Here is an 18,215-nt window from a genome sequence, read left to right as displayed (position 1 = left end):
ATATCGTCCTTCACGCAAGTTTTGACGTAGTGAGCGTGACTTGAGAAAATCTATCAAGAAAATGAATCGCATTGCATCGCTCGTAGAGATCTACTCGAAGAAGCCCAAAAGACAGTAGAGTATCGTTACTCACCAAAACTCTTCCGCATGATGGCTTCGTATGCGAATTCCACATCCTGGTGCGCATTCGAATCCCATATCCTGGTGCTCGTTTGGCCCAGCAGCGACAGCAGATGCTAGACGGTCTAGCGACAGACATGAATGAGGGCGCAACTCCTGGATGAAGCATCTGGTATGGCGAGCGAGGTCGAGCGACTGCAAAACAAGGGTCGGGAGGGCGGCACACTTCTGATGTAGAAGCATGTTCTCGATTGCCTTGCCGCTATTCCTTATCGCATTGTTGTTACAGTAGCTTACAAGGGTAAGTAGATGCCATTACGATACATCAAGCGATGCCATCTTCAGCATCTGCAGCTACACCAGACTTCTCATCCGCGTCGACCATGTTGATTACCTTCGCGGCTTCTGTTTGCATGTCCGTGGCTGGCAGCGGCATTGCCTTACTTGCCGGATCCACCTGCTCGTCCACGTCCTCCATCTTCAGTTCCTCGCCAGTATGATCGGGGCCATCGGCAACGACGTCACCAATATCCAGAGCAGCAGCTTCTTCGCCCTCTTCATGGACGTCATTCATGACCCCTTCGTCTGGCCTCGCCATTTTACCAAGAACCACCTCCAGGTCACCATTAACCTCCACTCTTCTAAGCATGCCCAGTTGCGTTTCTCTAACTTGTCTCAGCGCACGCCAAGTCTTGCTTCCTATAGCATTCTTCAACCCCTCTTGCTCGGCTTCATCCATTGCCATCTCCAGGTCCAGCTCCTCGCCTTTGACGCCCTCTACCAGCTCTTCTACGCTCGGCGCAGCGAAACGCGCCGGGTTACGAAGAGCATCGAGACCGCCACCCTCGACCAAGAAACCAAGATCCAGTGCGCCTCCAGCACGTTCAGGCACGCGTCGAAGTCGCGTGGCATCTCTCGCACCCTTTCCGGCTTCCTGCACACTTTCTATACCGACAGACTCGCGCACGATACTCGGGCATCCTTCACCTTTCCATCTGACCCAGTTTCTATCGCGCGCTAAGACCGTCTCGACCATGCGGTGGTAGAATCTGCCCTCTTCCAAGGTTGGCACTTGTCGTAGGAAGTCTGTGATGGCATTGCGAGTATCCTGACACCATTTAGTGTCCTCTGGGCTTAGTGTCAGAGGATAGATCATCGACTTATTGGTAGTCTCCAGTGTGGATGCCAATCTGGTTTTGGCGGGCGCAGTGAGTGATAGGAGGAAAGAGATGAGGATGAGCGATTGCAGGAGAATATGTCTTTGAAAGGCCAGATCGCTGAGCTCAAGGTCGAAGAGGTCCCTACTTGTGAGGTATTTCGGGTTGTAGTTGGCTGCCAGATCGTTGTTGCCGGCAGTATCCGCGCCTTCTTCGTCGCCATGTTTACGCTTCAAACCCCGATTAGAAGTGTCGTCTCCAGCTGCTTTGGTTTGGACCACTGTGGGCGTTTTCTTGAATTTGATCAGAGTGTGACCCAAACTGCTTTTGAATGTCTCGAAGTTCTCCTTTGTAAACAAACGGATTGGATCGGAGAAGTCAGCTTGTAGACGCCAGAAGATTGGGTACAGTTTGTTGTTGGACAGCACAATTTCTTCAGGCACCTTCTTTGGTGCCACCCTCGCTGGTGTGGCCTTGCCACCCGGCTTGGTCGGAGGCTGTGGAGTCTCAGCCTTGATTGAGGCCATAGCTTTATCGCCTTCGAGTGCCCTGTCATCCACGTCCATGGCTTCGCCATCGGCTTCTTCAAACTTGGTCGTGTTCTCGATGTGAAATTCGCCACGTAGATTGACAGAACTCTTGTCACCTAGCGGGAAGGTCTGGAAGAGGAAGAAGAATACTCGGCCACAGAACATGGCATCTTCAGCTCTACTCAACCGGCGTAGTAGCTCATTACAGAAACGCAAGCACACCAAGTGCTTCTTGTTGAAATCCTTGGCTGCGAGCCGCTCACGTCGAGACCCTAGATAATCGAAGACAGTCCGACAGCCAGTCGTTGTTTGGCTGTCCAGCAGCTCTTCGATCAGCCATGGCACTAACTCAGGCGTGCACAGCCCTTTGTCACTACAAACCAGTAAAATATCTAACAGGTTCCATACTTGAACGAAATTCGGATCCTCGGTGACGGTTTCGTAGATGAGGCTGTAGAAAATCCGCCTCGCTGCTGCTTCTACCACGCTGAAGCGATAGCTCTGCTCATATCGCTCGTCGATAGTATGACCGAGGGCATCCACATCCAGCACCAAATCTGCTGTCGATAATGGCGGCTCTATAGCAGCCTCACGCTTCAAGGTCCGGGCTCGCTGTAGCAAAGCTTCGAGTCTTGTGATCGTTTGCGCCACTAGCGGTAATCCAGCTGCGGAGTCAGCTGCCATGTTCGATTTGCCAGATCCTAGTCCAGCCTTATATTGATCGGGAAGAAGTCTGCATGAACGGTGTAGATGCTATGCGCCGAAGTGTCACTTTGCTAGAGGATCGGTCCCAGGTGTGAAGCGGAAAGAGGTACGAAATACCGACGGAAGATCTTTGGCATACGGGCCGTGCAGCCTGAGCCGAACCAGGACCAGAGACGGGTGCTGCAGGTTCAAGCGATGACGATGAGTAGTGCGTGACCTTTGTGACGTGGAGTCCTGGTTGGCAAATGGTCAGCGGCAGTAATGAGCGAGAGGACAGTCGAAGATATCCAAAGCACGCTAGCGGTCGGGGTGCGGCCCGGGACCGAAAGTGGATCACGTCGCGTCTTCCACGACGCGTGCTTCGCAACATCATCTGGCAGGATATCAGCTCGCGAATAAAGGACCGAGAACAGACCAGAATGCCGACTGCTGTGTCGCCGAACCCTCGTGCGGCGGATGGGGCGACCAACTACGTCCAAGAAGTGGACGACTTCCTCCGTGACTTGCCAATCGACAGAAACGAGAATGAAAACCCTACCAACATTGACTTGACGACCAAGGACGTGGACGAGGAGATCAAGATTCGCAAACCACGGAAGCCTGTGCCCAAGCTTGATGAGAACCTTCTACTGAGTGACCGAGGTATCATTGCTCTACGACGGCAAGCAAGGCGTCTCAAACTGAAAGGCAAAGGGCACGAGTTCTCTGATATTGGACGACTGCTTGGCATATACCAGTTATGGCTTGATGACATGTTCCCGAAAGCCAAGTTCCGCGATGGTATGAAAATGGTGGAGAAATTGGGTCGTGGGAAGCGGATGAATGTCATGCGCAAAGGCTGGATTGATGGCACGAAGACTAGAGTGCGAGAGGGCAGCATGGAGAGGATTGGCGACGACCGCGCGGGAGCTGGTGCTGGCGCCGCTGAAGATGACCGTTCTTTCGATGATTTGTTCGAAGATGAGCAAATGCTGGATCGGCCACTCAATGGTGACAGTAACGATGTTCCCCCCGATGATGAGCTGGATGCCCTGACGAACGAGAACGTCGCACCGATAATTACTCGACCGCAGCCTCAAAGTCGGCCCATGTTCGAGGACGACGAGGACGAGCTAGACGAAATGTTGGCTCACGATAAGGATCATGCATCCGTGCATGCACACCGGCCAACGCAACGTAATTCTGGGCTTTTCCAGGACGATCACGGTGAGCCGGACGAAGACGAACTCGATGCTCTCTTGGCTGAAGAGCCACTAGGACAAATCGGGACCCGTGCTGTGCAAGACCTCACAAAGGCAGCTCCACCAGGGCCAGAACAGAGTGGCGAGTTTGACGATGAGGAGGAAGTACTTGCCAGTATGGGATGGTGAAGAATCTGGAGTTCCTCGCATGGAAGGCCAGTGTCTCCCAGCTCTGCAATAGAAACTCACAGTCCTCTTGAGCTGCTCAGCCAGATTACACTTATAGTGTGATGAAGGCATGTGGCTTTCGCGCAGACGGTATTACGACTCTGGCAAGCCAAAGGAGACGGCAGACGACACAAATTGGCCAGGTCGCAGACATCACCGAGAAATGCGTCCATTGCCCATCAGCATATGGACTAGACTGTCCTGTGCCACTCCTGGAAGAAAAGATTCTCCTTTGAGAGCTGGCGTAGCGCATCTTTAGTGACAACGGACGTCAATGGCTGACATACATACGCAATGACAGCTAACCCTCTGGAATCCTTCGACACAGCAATACACCGACCGAGAGCAGGATTTCTCTCGGACAAGAACACGACTTGCTGGAAAACTTCTCGAGGGCATCGAGACAGCACCGCCCTGAACAGACTCAATCACCGTAGCTATCCGAGAAGGCCTAGCAGCGCATCCCCGCCTGGCAACGCATCCCTGCTTAGCAAGCTCCCTGCGAACCGCTAGCTCTACCGACGAAGCTGCGCTGAAGATCCGGGAGTACCTATCGGACGGACAGACGCCTACTTTAGTCTGACATCGTCTCCAATCTGTCCAACGAAATGTGAAAGGCGATAACCACAACGCAGTTCACCCAGCACGTCTTCCATTTGCTCAGCACAAGCTGTTGGCCCTGCTCTTGATCAATCGACAGATCTACCATGAGACCTTTCAATAGTACTGCGACCACAGTTTTCTCGATCTCAAGACGTACCAAAGCTTGTTGCATCCGATCACATCGATGACTGCAATCTCGATGCTCGGGCTCCATGAGTCTAGTATCATTTCCATCTAGGAATCATGAAGGCATGCGGAACGTCGTGACCTTTCGGCTGAAGCCAAAGACAGGTGGTTCCGTGAGACGGAGAGGAAAAACTTTTTGGGACAGTCTTGGGCACGATAAAACGACGTCCATCAATGCAGTCATCTCGTCCCATCACGGTCGACTATCGTTACTTCCCCCGCTCATGTGCACATAAGATCACTTTCCTGGTGCAGTCGACTGTACCTACATCCTTTGCACAGAGATAATGCCCGAAAGAGCCCAATCCATCTTTCTTCTCTACTCAATCCTTTGTCAAAAGCTCACCTATTGTTCACATGCCTGCATTCTTCCCACAACGTCTTCAGACTTCTGCTCGACCTAATCATTATCAGAAGCATTCAATCGCGATCAACCACGCATATACTTGATCATGGATTTCTCGCTCACCATGTTCTTTACCATCTACGGGTCCAAGATCATCCTCACACCCGTCGAATCTCCGGCCGCTAAGCGCCTCTGCAAATCTGACGGGCCCTCCAACCTCCATTGAAACAGCCCCAATCGCAATCCCTCACCCCAAACACCCCTCCACCTCAATCGCTCCCACCAGCCCCCCCGCCTCTGGCGCCTCCACTCCCAACGTCAACCCCCACCTGCCTCAGACATGCCATTGAAACATACACCCACACCCAAAAAGCCGCCACCCAAGCCACCTCCGCCCTCCGCACGCTGCGCCGCCGAATCCAGCCCCTCTCCTCAAACCCCATGAATCCAAGCACGGATGCACCGCGTAAGATCAAAGTAGGAACAGAACTTTGGACGCGTGCTTGGATGCTGACGGGCATTAAGAACCAGTTGCTGCAACGGGAGCGTGTAGCGATGAGGGAAGTTGAGAGGCTGTCCATGCAGATGTTCGGGCTGGGAAATGGGAAGCAAGAGGGGGCGGCGGCTAATGAGGAGGAATTGAGAAGGGCGTCTGCGCCTGTTGTGGTGAAGAGGGTGAGGAGTGTAAGTTTCAGTGATGCGATCGAAAGCCAGATCAACAAGGACCTGAGTGACGAAGTCGGCAGTATGCAGCTGAAGACGGAGAGGAAGGGACCACGACTCTGAGTACGAGTCCCGGTAAGTCATTTCGATGATTGTCTTCGACGAAAGATAGAAGCCTGCGGGACGGGCTAGGAGCGCAAGGTAAGTCAATTGTTCTTTTTACATTCTCCGTTGACTCAGTAGAACCGTCTGTCTCTCACCACAGTCGTCTTCCTACTTCTTCATCCCCATTCGTCTCTTCATCATAAGAACCTCATGCTTAGTAACAAACACCCCATTGCCCATGATCCCATTATCACCACCACCACCACCATCGTTATGACCATGCATCACACTCTCCATACTATCATCCAACGCATCCACCAAATCCCTCACCTTCCCTCCTTCCCAGTCTCCAGCATCAGAAGTCCAGAAGACACGCTTCACGCCAACGGCATGCATGTAGGATATGCATCTATAGCAAGGTCGAGAGGCGCGAATGATTGAAGGGTCAAGCTGCTTCTGAGCTGCGAATGTCGTCGGTGCTGACGCGGGTGGTGCTGGATCAGAGTACGTAAGCTCATCGTGGAGGGAGCAACCCGTTGCACTAGAAGACGAGGTGTCGATAGAGACGGAACTTGACTCCACCGTCTCCGTCTCTGCTGATGTCGCTCCAGACGGCGCAGGGTTAGCGACTGGGATGGTTGGTAGCTCAACCTTCCCATCCCTATTCCCCTTGCACCAACCCAGCCTCGCCACATACAGATCCGCTCCCACAAGCCGTGGACTCTTCTTCCGATCAGTCTTACTCGGACTAATATGACCTTTGAGCAGGAGCAAGACCTCGGACTGCTGTGGCTGGACTGCAGGAAGCTTCGCTTTCATCCTGCCAGACTGTTCAAGGGTCAGCAAATGCGAGACACTCCTTGGATAACACAATGCCACTCACCCTCTTGTAATCCTTCTTGCCCTTCCCAGAACTCCGTTCAACTTCCACGCAAGCTTCACGGGACACCTCAGTCATGACTCCATGGACCGTAGAATCATACTTTCGTTTTGGACCATCATCATCAGCATAAACATCATTACCATCATCACCATCAAACAACCCTTTACCACGCTGACGCTCAGACACAAACGGCTGTCCCTGTTGTCCTCCATGTGATCCTAGCTGTATTTGTGACCCATACCGGCCGTACTGATACCGGCCGTACTGACCCTGTATCGTCCCACCTTTCTTCTCCTTCTTCAGGTTCTGATTCTTCCGTTTCTGATTCAGATGATGTTTCTCTCCACTCAGCGGGAGATGAAACCCCCTGTGGCATCCTTGGAAGAGGTGCTGCACGCCACCCTGCCGCTCGTGCCTCTTTAACGCCTGCTTGCTCTCCTCCAAATCCTCCTCCTCCTCCTTGTTGTTGCACTTGTCCCCGTGGTGGACAACCTGATCCAAATGCGGCAGCTTCAAAACCGCACTCTTGAACCTGCAGCTTGCCTGAGCCTGACCTCCCCGTGCCTGTTCCGGCGCCGCTGGTAACGTTCTGGCACACAGCCTCGACGTACTGTTTGAGGACCTCCGCTCGTAGTCGTGCTTTCCGTTTTTCACAACCCGATAGTTTCAAGCACGGTTTTTCGCAGGCGAAGGCCGTGGAGGACAGAGTGGAAGAGGCGGCGAGGGCGGAGTGGATCGCCATCATCTCCGAGTGCATGCTCAGTGGCACATTCGCCCGATGTCCTCCACCTGTGCCTTCGAATGCGACAAAATCACTCTCATTCTGCTGCTGCTGACACTTCGGCTTCCCTTTCTGCCTCTTCAGCTTCTCCTTCAGCTCCGCCACAGCCGGTCCATCCAGTCCACCCTTTGCGATGCGCCCATGCTTCAATGCACCGCCATCAAAACCAGGACGGTAGTCATTGTAACCCTGCCCGATGACTTTGCCGCCGCGGACAACAATCGCACCATGACGATAGTGCAGGGGAGACTTGGCGGCCTGCTCGAGGCAAAGGGTCAAGTAGTTGTCCGTCTTCATTTTGGATGTTAGTGAGGGGCTTTGGGTTGATAGGGAAGAGGCTGGATATGTTAGCGTACGGAGAGTGTATGTGTGTCGTTTGATGATTAGCCGGTGCTTTGCTTCGTCGTTCGAGTCACTACTTGGATCGTTTTGTTACAATGCAGAACGGAAGGGTCAGAAGTCGCGCCGAGCATGCGTTAAGTGAAGCCAATCAATTTCATAGTGGGGCGAATCGATTGGAAGGCAAAAGAGGCAGCAATACGGGACATATATATCTTCATCCTCCGATCATATGGACGAGCTATGGACAGAAATATTGTCATCTCATCTTTCCAAGGAGACCCATATCTGTCCGTTGCGTTGTCCTAGCGGTCGAAGCACGCTCCCGGCCATCTCAACCCATCTCTAATACCCTGTCGGATTAGAAAGAGCGAGCACCGGGACACTCGTGCTAGAAGCACCCGTAGCAGTCAGCGAACAACTCGGAGTCGAATACGTCGGCTCCTTAGCCCCAGAACAACTAGTATAGCAACCGGGACCATAAGTGTTCCCGCACTTATCGAAATAATCCTGACACTTCACGCCACACGAAGAAGTAGGCGGCAGGGTCACAGTCGAAGACCCAGTAATAGTTGTGACAGTAGCTGTAGTCAACGAACAACTGGGCGTCGTAAATGTCGGCTGCTTGGCTCCGGGACAGCTGGTCCAGCATCCGGGTCCGTATGTGTTACCGCACTTATCGAAGTAGTCTTGACACAGAAAGCCACAGCTGGAAGTCGGGAGGGTTATGAGAGACGAGCTGGTACTGGTGATGGTAGGGCATCCCGGGTCCGTGAAGTGAGAAGTGGTGTAGCCTGAGCAGGCGGCGTAGCAGCCTCCATATGTTTGACCGCAGGAGTTGATAAAGTCTGCGCAGATTGTGCTTGTGCAGCTTTTTGAGGTCGTCGTGATGGTTGGTTTGCTTGTAGTCGTGGGTTTGCTTGTAGTCGTAGGACATCCTAGATCGGTGAAGGAGGGTCTGGTATACCCAGAGCATGCAGCATAGCATCCGCCATATGTCCTACCGCAAGAGTTCACGAAGTCGGCACATATCGTGCTAGTACAGCTTGTCGAGGGCTTACTCGTTGTGATCGGCGGACTACTCGTAGTAGGCTTCTTCGTCGTAGTAGTAGGACATCCTGGGTCTGTGAAGTGTGGGACAGTATACCCCGAACAAGCCGGATAGCAGCCTCCATACGCCCTTCCGCAAGAATTGATGGATTGATCACAGAGACTCAGCAGACATGGCGTCGAGATCGAGAGCTTCGATGTCGTCGATATCGTGGTGGCACATCCTGGATCCGTGAAGTGCGGTGTCGTGTAGCCTGAGCAAGCAGGATAGCAACCACCGTAGGTCTTCCCGCAGGAATTGATGTAATCTGCGCAAATGCTACGTGTACAGGCTCCAGGGAGTGTCACTATTGGTGAAATGACCGGAGGTCCTGGGTCAGCACATACCAGGGCAACCAAGGCAGTGCAGACGGCGGCGAAAATGTTTCGGGTCGACATAGTGGTGAGCTGTATCGTCTTTTCCTGTGGCGATCTGGTACGACCGACTGGAGCTGTGCTCGAAAGGTGGAAAAGATGGCCTACTTAGTATGCTGGCTTCAAGGTACAAGGTAAGTGAGACGACCCATGACCAGCCTTTGCTCATTTATATTACTCGTCTATGCAAAGCTGGCGAAGCCGTAGAATACGAACGAGGAGGATCCCATGATCACACTGCGCAAGCGCGTCACTGTATCGGTCAAAGCACTTGCCAAGGCCATCAGTACGAGGATATTGTGGCTTTCTAAGACATACATAGCCTGTAATAATAATGGTAGACGAGTGGTTGATCGGCGGAAGAATTGGAGAAGCTGGAAAGCTCGAGCTAAATTTAGGGGAATGCCAACGATTTGCTGGAGTGGCGGTACGGGACAGGTACGACTTCACCTTGCCCCTTTGCCAAGAAGTGGAGGGCATCGTACAGTAGGTCCTGGAGGATGCGAGGTCTGCAGAAATGTTTGACGGTGCGGCCAATCATGACATTATATGCTGAGATGTCAGCATTAGTCTTCCTGATAAGCAAGCCTCATTGGCATGTTTGACAACACGGATTGCAATTGCTAGCTAAGCTGTAGAACCAACGTCATGAGTGTGATGACCAGTCAGCTGGAGATCAGTGTGATCACGTATCAGGAGAAAAGTCCAATCAAGAGCCATCTCCAATGCGTCTCTGACGGCTACCTTGTACCCACAAAGCCCTTGTAATCTCCCCAAGCAACATCTCTCTGAACAGCAGGGCCAAAACTCTACAGCGCCGCTATGTTCGTCACAGAAATATTCGACACGGCTGCCGAATTTGAAGTAATCATTCGCATCCTCATTCACTCGTCTGCTCAGCCCTTCCCAGTCTCAGCCGACCCATTGTCTCCGTCTCAGTCGCCGTGGGCGTGACCACGACCACCAAAGAGGTCTTCAATGCCGAAGTCGTCGTTGGACAGAGCGGGGCTGTGAACTTGGGCGTAGTATATCCCGAACACGCATCAAAACAGCCCCCGTACCGCAAGCCGCAGGTATTGATATAGTCAACGCAGATGGTTGACGAGCAAGAGTCCGTGACATCGTATATTTCTGTTGAGGTAGGACATCCGGGGTCTGTGAACGTCGGTGTTGGTAGACCTGGACAAACAGCGTAGCATCCGCCGTAGTCGCGGTCGCAGGCATTGGTAAGGAAGACGCAGTCCGAGGTTGAACAGGAGGATGTGGCGGCAGCTCCAGTTTGTGTAGACTGCGCCCGCACGAGGTCGAGGAAGGTGGTGAATGAGGTGAGCGGTAAAGGGCGCATCGTGAGCTGGCTGAAGTCTGCCTAGTAATGCTGTCCGATGACCGCAGCAACCCGAAGCAACACCACGGGTTATACGAAGTAGTTGAGACCGCTCGAGCAAGCGTCGTTGAGTTCGATACATTGGCAGACGTGTGACCCTGCGACGACTCATTGGTTCCGCACTCCTGGACCTCATTCCTCAAGGCCCTAAGATGACCTCACACTGTAATCGAGACAGCCACTTCGGCATGGATCTTCACGTCCGTTCGGAGACTCGCATCGACATCTGCCATACACGGTCCGGAGGTATAAGCTTGCGGTGCCAGATCAACGATCAAACAACAGGTTGTCACCGGGTAGGACTTCCCGAAATGGAGTATGCTACTTGACAACCAGATCTCGGAAGATAACAGTGATGACGATAAGAGCGAGCCACGGCTTTGATACCATAGACCTGACGTGGATACCGTAGACACAGCACCGGCCAACGGTTCAGGGCCAGAGATGGCAGCAGCAGACGGAAAGACCAGTTGAGCCACACCGTTACCCATATTGTGGCAAGCAAGCGAACTATCATATCAAGCAGAGCCTCAGCTGTCTCTCCGAGATTCCAGACCAGCTTAAAGCACAGAACGTATAGCAAGCCCGATAAACACTGAACCATAGCTTTATGTATACCCAACACACAGTACATCCCTCCGTTGTTTTGCACAATCTCACAATCTTTTCTCGGCATCTCGCGCCAGTAAAGCTACACCAGGGCCTTTTGTGTTTGAGTCCAGTCTTGTCTGACCTCAATACCCGTATTTCTCCTAGTACGGGGGATATCCGCCGCGGTCGTAGCCTCTGCCGTCGCGCCTAGGGCTTGGAGGACGACCGTACGGCTCACGAGAGTGACCATTCATGTAGGGGTCCGGCTCGCCGTAGCCACGTGGTGGTGGTGGAGCGCCGTAGCGATCGTCAGGGTAGCGGCCGCCGCCTCCGCCACGTGGAGGAGGCGGGTAGTCGTCAGCGGGTGGGCCACGGCGTGGGGGAGGGCCATAGCGGTCCTCGCGTGGGTCCTCGTAGTACCCACCGCGTGGTGGTGGAGTACGGCGACGGTAGTCGTCACGGCGTGGGCTGTAGCCACGAGGTGGGCCGCGACGATCGTAGTAGTAATCGTCGGCTGGAGGTGGTGGGCCGCCGTAGCCGCGGCCACGGAAGCCAGGAGAGCGGGAGCGGAAGCGCTCACGAGGCCGAGGAATCTCGGATTGAGGCTGATTTATCCGTTAGCATACGCATGCCCGTCAAAAGTTTGTATAACGTACATCAGAGATGCAGTGAACGTTGGAGCCTTTGAAGGTCGAGTTGTCCAGCTTCTCAACAGCGCTTGCTAGATCAGCAGCAGTCTCGTACTCGACGAAGCTAGAACAGGGTCAGCATGGTATTCTGGCGGTGTGATGTCGATGACCAGGATCGTACCCCTTCCCGCCGCCAGCTGGATCACGCTCACGGTTGACCTCGCTGTACACGACATCGAGTCCAGATTGGCGAGCAAAGTCCTTCAGGTCCTTTTATGTTTGTCAGCTTCGTGTTCATGGCGAGTGCAGCTCTGTACCGATGTCTTGAATCATGACAGTCGCAGAGTACACTAAGAGATCTTTGCTAGATGAAGCACTTACCTGCCAGCTGGTCTCAAATGGCAGACCTGTTATGGTCATGCGATGAACGGTACGGCGAGGACGAGGAGCTTGACGAGGGGCGTCGTATGCATCGCGTGGACGATTGCCACCACGAGCAAATTGGACAACCAGACGCTCACCCATGAATTCGGAGCCATCTAGCCATCGATGAATGTCAGTGGTCGAAAGCATATCATTGAGGCTGTGGGACACGAGAGGCGTGTTGCTGCCCGACAAAGGGCGACCGGCACCCTGGTAGATGGAGAACGCAAACAAGTTATGACTTACGGAAAGCTACAGGTTGAGTTAGCAGGAGGTCTACCATAGTTCGTGACGTGCAGCGGTGTGGAGCAAAAGCAAGTGAAGTGGCAAGAGACACCGTGCTGGCATCCTTGTACCACTGCACGTTGAAAGAAGGAAGGCTTACCTGGAACAACGTCGCGCGCATCCATTGCATCTTTGTACTCGATAAAGCCAAAGCCGTTCATGAGCTTGATCTCGGTAATCTCGCCCGTGCCATGGGTGTTGAAATGGTTCTCAACATCGGCCTTGGTAGCTGCAAGTACACGGTCCAGTTAGCGATGCCAGAAGTCCAAGCAAGCCTGTGGCAAGCGAGCCGGCTCCGGGTCCAACCAGCAGAGCGGCCAAAGACATGCGTAAGGGTTGGGGGGTGAGTGGTCGTGGTAAAAGCATCAGACAGTGGAGTGCGACAGCAGCAGCAGCCAGTCCTCAAAGTGAGGCGCACGCGCGATACAGGGCCATGGGCCAAGCACGCAGCGCTAGCGGAACCAGGTACCCAGACTGGGACGTGTCCTGTGTTATCCAAGGGAGGAGAGCATACCATTGCGAGGAAGGTTTCCTAGATAGAGCCTTGTGTTGCTGACGCTGTTCCCGCCATTGGCGCCGTCGGCCATCTTGGAGGCGGCTGGTGGTGGAGCCGCAGAGCCATAGGGACTGCGGCCCATCTCCTCGCCGTGAACGTCCGCCAGCGTGTCGGTGGTGCTCGCGATGCCGCGAGTGAGCTTCCCGAAGTGAGGCGAAAAGGCTGCAGGTGGGTGCTGCAGCGTACAATATTCGGTGTCGATGGATGTTGTCACAATGCAGATGGGCGCGGAGTGAAATGAGGTCGTGGAATTGCAAGGCGAGCTGAGCGGAGACACGGGAGTCCCCAGCACCGAGTCGAGCTAGAGAAATCTTGGCGTCCGAAGTGACTAAAATCAGCCAATGAAGAGACCTCGGTTACCGGTTACGCACGTCAGAGACATGTGCATTGTGTTGCGCTACCGTATGTGAATGGAAGCTTCGTTCGTTCGTAGGTGAATGTCGACCTGTATCTCGTACGCCTCGCCTTTCCGCGTATCATTTAAACCATGTCAGTTTCAGTGGTGGCGTCTACAGCACTACGAAGGACTGCACTACGAAGGACTTTACTAAGGACACCTCGAGTAATTGGGACAGCGCCACCATGTCTGGCAACTACTAGCATTGCGTCACGATGTGTGGTCAGAGGCTACAGACCAGCGCCCATCACAGCAGGACAACGACGAGCACTCTCGAGTACAGCTAGACGCACATTCGCGTCCGTGGACGACACTTTCGACCCAGCTTCAATAGAGCGAGAGAGCGATGAGGTCGATGTCTGCATCGTGGGTGGCGGCCCAGCAGGGCTTAGTGCTGCGATCAAGCTTAAGCAACTGGCAAACGAAGCGGGCAATGAGGACTTTCGAGTCTTGCTGCTAGAGAAGGCTGGCGAGCTAGGCGACCATATCGTGTCAGGCAATGTAGTCGAGCCGTCGGCTCTCAATGAACTCATACCAGACTGGAACTCCGAGGACAACCCGAATCGATTCGAGCCAGTGACGCCAGCGACCAAGGATAAGATGCGATTCTTGACCAAGAAGAGCAGCATCCCGATACCGGCACCTCCACAGATGAACAATCACGGCAACTATATCATAAGTCTGAACCAATTCTCGAAATGGCTGGGCGAAAGAGCGGAAGAGGTGGGTGTGGAGGTGTATGCAGGTTTCGCGGCCTCGGAGATTCTATACAACCAAGATGGATCTGTGAAGGGCGTTGCGACAAACGATCTTGGTTTGAGCCGAAGCGGCAAGCCAAAGGACTCGTTCGAACGAGGTATGGAGTTCCACGCACGATGTACACTGCTCGCGGAAGGATGTCATGGCAGTCTCGCGAAGAAGGTCACAAAGAAATTCGATCTACGGCGAGACAGCCAACCTCAAACATACGGTCTGGGCATCAAGGAAGTCTGGGAGATCGATCCTGCCAAGTTTGAGAAAGGTTTGGTTGTACACTCGATGGGCTACCCACTTCCGATGGACACATATGGTGGCGGCTGGATGTACCACTTTGGCGACAACATGGTGTCAATCGGTCTCGTCGTAGGTCTGGACTACCCTAACCCATGGCTCGCACCATATGGTGAGTTCCAAAAGATGAAGCACCACCCGCTCTACAGCAAGTATCTCGAAGGTGGCAAATGCATCTCATACGGCGCTCGAACACTCAACGAAGGTGGATTTCAATCAATACCTAAGTGCGCGTTCCCCGGTGGAGCATTGATCGGCGACACTGCTGGCTTCCTTAACGTGCCAAAGATCAAAGGCACGCACACAGCCATGCGCTCAGGCATGCTCGCAGCCGAAGCAGCCTGGACGGCATTGAAAGACACAAAAGACGCCGAGGGCGCCGTTTTCCTTTACGACTACGAAGACAAACTCCGCAACAGCAGTATCTGGAAAGAACTAAAACAGGTCCGCAACATGCGGCCCTCCTTCCACACACCCCTCGGCCTCTACGGCGGCATCATGTACTCCGGTCTCGAAGCCTTCCTACTCCGTGGCAAATCGCCCTGGACCCTCAAGCACCACGCAGGTGACCACTTAGCAACGAAGAGAGCAGACCAATGCCAAAAGATCGAATATCCCAAACCTGACGGCAAAATCTCCTTCGACATCCTCACTTCCGTCTCGCGCACTGGCACGAACCACGAAGAAGACCAGCCCGTGCACTTGCAAGTCGCGGACTGGGATAAACACGCCGACATGGACTGGCCGAAGTACAAGGGGGTCGAGAATCGTTTCTGTCCTGCGGGAGTGTACGAGTATGTGGAGGACGAGAGCAAGAAGCATGGTGTCAGATTTCAGATCAATGCGCAGAATTGTGTGCATTGTAAGACGTGTGATATTAAGGATCCGAGTCAGGATATCAATTGGCAAACGCCACAGGGTGGAGAGGGACCAAAGTATGTGATGACTTGATGTAGTTATTCTTGTATTGATGATGAGCTTTTGTGTACAAACACTTGGCTACCTGGCTCCAGAAGATCGAGTCACTGCTCTTTCTTTCCATCTCGCCTACGGCCGCGTATGTCGTGATGAGTCGGCAAAGGCTTAGAATGCTGTACCGATGTGACATGGTACCGTGCCATCCTTCTCACATTCAACGTCAGGTATCTCCACCCTAGTCACAGGCCCGGCGATCTCATGATACACGGCATCGTAAGTGAAGGACAGCGTGTCGCAATTTCCAGCCTATAAACGACACTGCCATCGTCGAGGGATGGAATGACGTGTCGAGGCGCTCTCTTGAGACACTCGCCTTCTACTTAGTAACAAGGTCTTTCTTCTTCATGAGCATCGGCCCACCTCAACCGCCAGCGCTGTTTTTTATCATCTAAAGAAGAAGGACCTGGATTGGCGTTGATCTTGTCCAGTAGGGTCGAGAAAGTCTCATATTCGTCGAGATGTATGAAGGTGATCTTCCAACGGTCCGTGAATACCTCACACCAGAGGAACACGGAAAGAGCAGCCGGCTGGGTAAGGTAGCTGTCCTTGAGACTTGTGCGAGCGAACTTTTGCATCGCGGTGCGCAGGCCTGCATGTCGCATCGATGGCTTGATGGTGGGATGAAGAGAGTATCGCGTTGTGCCGCCAAGCTTGCGCGTAGGCGCTGCTATATGCCCTGGGTCGATTTTATACTTGCGGAAATCATCGGCCAGATCGTCCACCTTGACAGCAGCATGGAACAGCGCACGTTGCATTCGAATGGAAGAGTCGACAGTCGCATGCCACTGCTTGTTGACTCGCCGAGAACGTTGCAGGTCGGCAGTAGTGCATCGCAGGAGAATGGATTCCAAGAGCTCCTGGATGTCGAAGACTGCAGTGGCCATGATTTTATCTGCGAGTGTGGCGTGTCGGTAGTGTTCGACGGAAGTGGATCTTCTGCTTTGATGTGGGTGCTAGTGGGAAGCGAATATTTGTACACGAATCATTTTGCGGTAGTCGAGGATTTCAAGCATGTGATCCTGCTTTTCGAGTGACGTCGAGAGAGTTCTGCCAGTCAACTGAGCCTCACCCTAGCGCGAGATATCGACGAATCTGAATAGGGTATGTCTCACAGCTTCGAGTCTTCAGCTTTCACCTCGGCTTCATATTGAGCAGCACTGATTTCCCAGTCGCCATCCTTCCCACCTGCTATTCCCGCCTCTGTGATACCGCCCCTACCCCTCGACGCTTCCGTCTCAACAACTCTAGCTTCACCTTTCCTGAACTCATCTTCCAGTATCATGCCTTTTACTCCACCTCTCCAGTCATCAGTCCACACATGATCACTCTCCTGCCTTGAATCCGGCCACTGCCACTTCTTCCTGAGCTCCGCACCCAGCTCATCCCTTTCATGGTTCGAGATAATGTCTACAATTCTTTCACCAATGATAGGCAGAAACTTGTACCCATGTCCGCTGCCACCAGTAGCCAAGAAGAGATTGCTGTACTTGGGATGATAGCTGATCAGCCAGTCACCACTAGGAGTGTCTGTATACCAGCATATCCTCGTTTGCGTCCAAGATCTGTTCGACAAGTCCGGAATACACTTTGACAGATATGCACGGCATGCTTCGTCACCCTCGGCTGGTATGCTCAATTGAGGATCGTCGTGCTTGGTCCGCGGAAGGGAAACAGTGATCTCCTCTCCGGAGTCGGGACGCTCAGGGTGCTGTATCTGCGTGGGATTTGAGTAGCCATAACCATGTCTCGCTACCTTCAGCACACGATTGCGAGGAGGGATGATGAACATGCCGTTGGTCTCGCAAAGTAGAGTAGGGTTGCTACCAAGTCGATCCTGTTCTTCCTGCGTGATGTCGATGTAGGCCAGGACCTGCCCTGTCGCCGAACTTACACCACGTAGGTCGACCAGCTTAGGCGTCCAGGCACCTGTAGCCAGCACTATGAGATCTGCTCTAAGCTGCTCGCCACCTGCAAGCTCTACAGCCTTGACAGCATTGCTGCTGTAGTGTAGACGCTTGACCTCAGCAGTGCGAAAGATCACTCGTCCAGTAGCCTCAACCATCTTCCTCATATGCCTCACACCAGCTTCCGCATCCGCCCAACCAGAAGTCCAGTTGACATAGCCTCGTCTTCCACAGTCGCCCCCCATACTCCTCACGACCCTGCTCACATCCTCGGAAGATTCCAGCATTTCTACTTGCCCACCATCCTCCCGTCTACCCACCTTCAGACCCAGCTTAGTCTTGACATTCTCCAGTGCCTTCACAAGATAGTAATGAGCAGCGTCGTCCTCGCCGTTAGCAGCATCCTCCTGAGTGAGGCATAGTCCAGCTTCCATGTATCGACCGTCAGCACCGAATTCTCCACGCCAGTGAGGATGAGCTTCTAACATTAGTGCTGCATAAGCTGGGTCCGCATAGTCTGGTCTTATGATTCGGGATGAATCTATGCTCGCAGCATCGGGAGCAGGAAAGGGCAGCCTTTCCAGTACTGTGATCTGTGTATTGCGATATGCATCTCGTTGTGCTAGTGCATATGCCGTCCCGAGTCCAAAGACACCAGAGCCTACGATGATCACAGATGCTGGAGTTGCCATTGTCCGGGTTGATAGGGTGATGGAAATTACGATAC

General features: G+C 53.3%; 6 protein-coding genes across 6 annotated transcripts; 2 read left to right on the top strand and 4 right to left on the bottom strand.

Annotated features, from left to right (window-relative positions):
• Window positions 1-445: 445 nt before the first annotated feature.
• Window positions 446-2,491, bottom strand: LTS14_003100 (uncharacterized protein; the record flags this gene model as incomplete). The annotated part of the gene is made up of 1 exon (XM_064835805.1): window positions 446-2,491. One exon carries the CDS (start codon window positions 2,489-2,491, stop codon window positions 446-448), a length of 2,046 nt encoding a protein of 681 aa, XP_064696855.1.
• Window positions 2,492-2,931: 440 nt separating this feature from the next.
• Window positions 2,932-3,882, top strand: CSM3 (chromosome segregation in meiosis- protein; the record flags this gene model as incomplete). Its single annotated transcript, XM_064835804.1, has 1 exon — window positions 2,932-3,882. The coding sequence occupies one exon, from the start codon at window positions 2,932-2,934 to the stop codon at window positions 3,880-3,882; it is 951 nt and encodes a 316-aa protein (XP_064696854.1).
• A 2,110-nt stretch (window positions 3,883-5,992) lies between these two features.
• Window positions 5,993-7,785, bottom strand: LTS14_003098 (uncharacterized protein; the record flags this gene model as incomplete). Its single annotated transcript, XM_064835803.1, has 3 exons — window positions 5,993-6,652; window positions 6,708-7,239; window positions 7,319-7,785. The coding sequence occupies 3 exons, from the start codon at window positions 7,783-7,785 to the stop codon at window positions 5,993-5,995; spliced, it is 1,659 nt and encodes a 552-aa protein (XP_064696853.1).
• Window positions 7,786-11,427: 3,642 nt separating this feature from the next.
• On the bottom strand, window positions 11,428-13,190 carry LTS14_003097 (uncharacterized protein; the record flags this gene model as incomplete). The annotated part of the gene is made up of 7 exons (XM_064835802.1): window positions 11,428-11,871; window positions 11,923-12,019; window positions 12,077-12,165; window positions 12,277-12,434; window positions 12,565-12,570; window positions 12,704-12,832; window positions 13,118-13,190. 7 exons carry the CDS (start codon window positions 13,188-13,190, stop codon window positions 11,428-11,430), a joined length of 996 nt encoding a protein of 331 aa, XP_064696852.1.
• A 456-nt stretch (window positions 13,191-13,646) lies between these two features.
• LTS14_003096 (uncharacterized protein) lies at window positions 13,647-15,557 on the top strand (the record flags this gene model as incomplete). The annotated part of the gene is made up of 1 exon (XM_064835801.1): window positions 13,647-15,557. The coding sequence occupies one exon, from the start codon at window positions 13,647-13,649 to the stop codon at window positions 15,555-15,557; it is 1,911 nt and encodes a 636-aa protein (XP_064696851.1).
• A 347-nt stretch (window positions 15,558-15,904) lies between these two features.
• Window positions 15,905-18,180, bottom strand: LTS14_003095 (uncharacterized protein; the record flags this gene model as incomplete). Its single annotated transcript, XM_064835800.1, has 2 exons — window positions 15,905-16,520; window positions 16,697-18,180. 2 exons carry the CDS (start codon window positions 18,178-18,180, stop codon window positions 15,905-15,907), a joined length of 2,100 nt encoding a protein of 699 aa, XP_064696850.1.
• Between the last annotated feature and the right edge of the window lie 35 nt (window positions 18,181-18,215).

Source organism: Recurvomyces mirabilis, assembly GCF_035927965.1.
Source record: "Recurvomyces mirabilis strain CCFEE 5264 chromosome Unknown scaffold_6, whole genome shotgun sequence".
Classification (NCBI taxonomy): Eukaryota; Fungi; Ascomycota; class Dothideomycetes; order Mycosphaerellales; family Teratosphaeriaceae; genus Recurvomyces; species Recurvomyces mirabilis.
The sequence above is the reverse complement of the archived record's forward strand: the minus strand, read 5'-3'. Positions and strand labels throughout refer to the sequence as shown.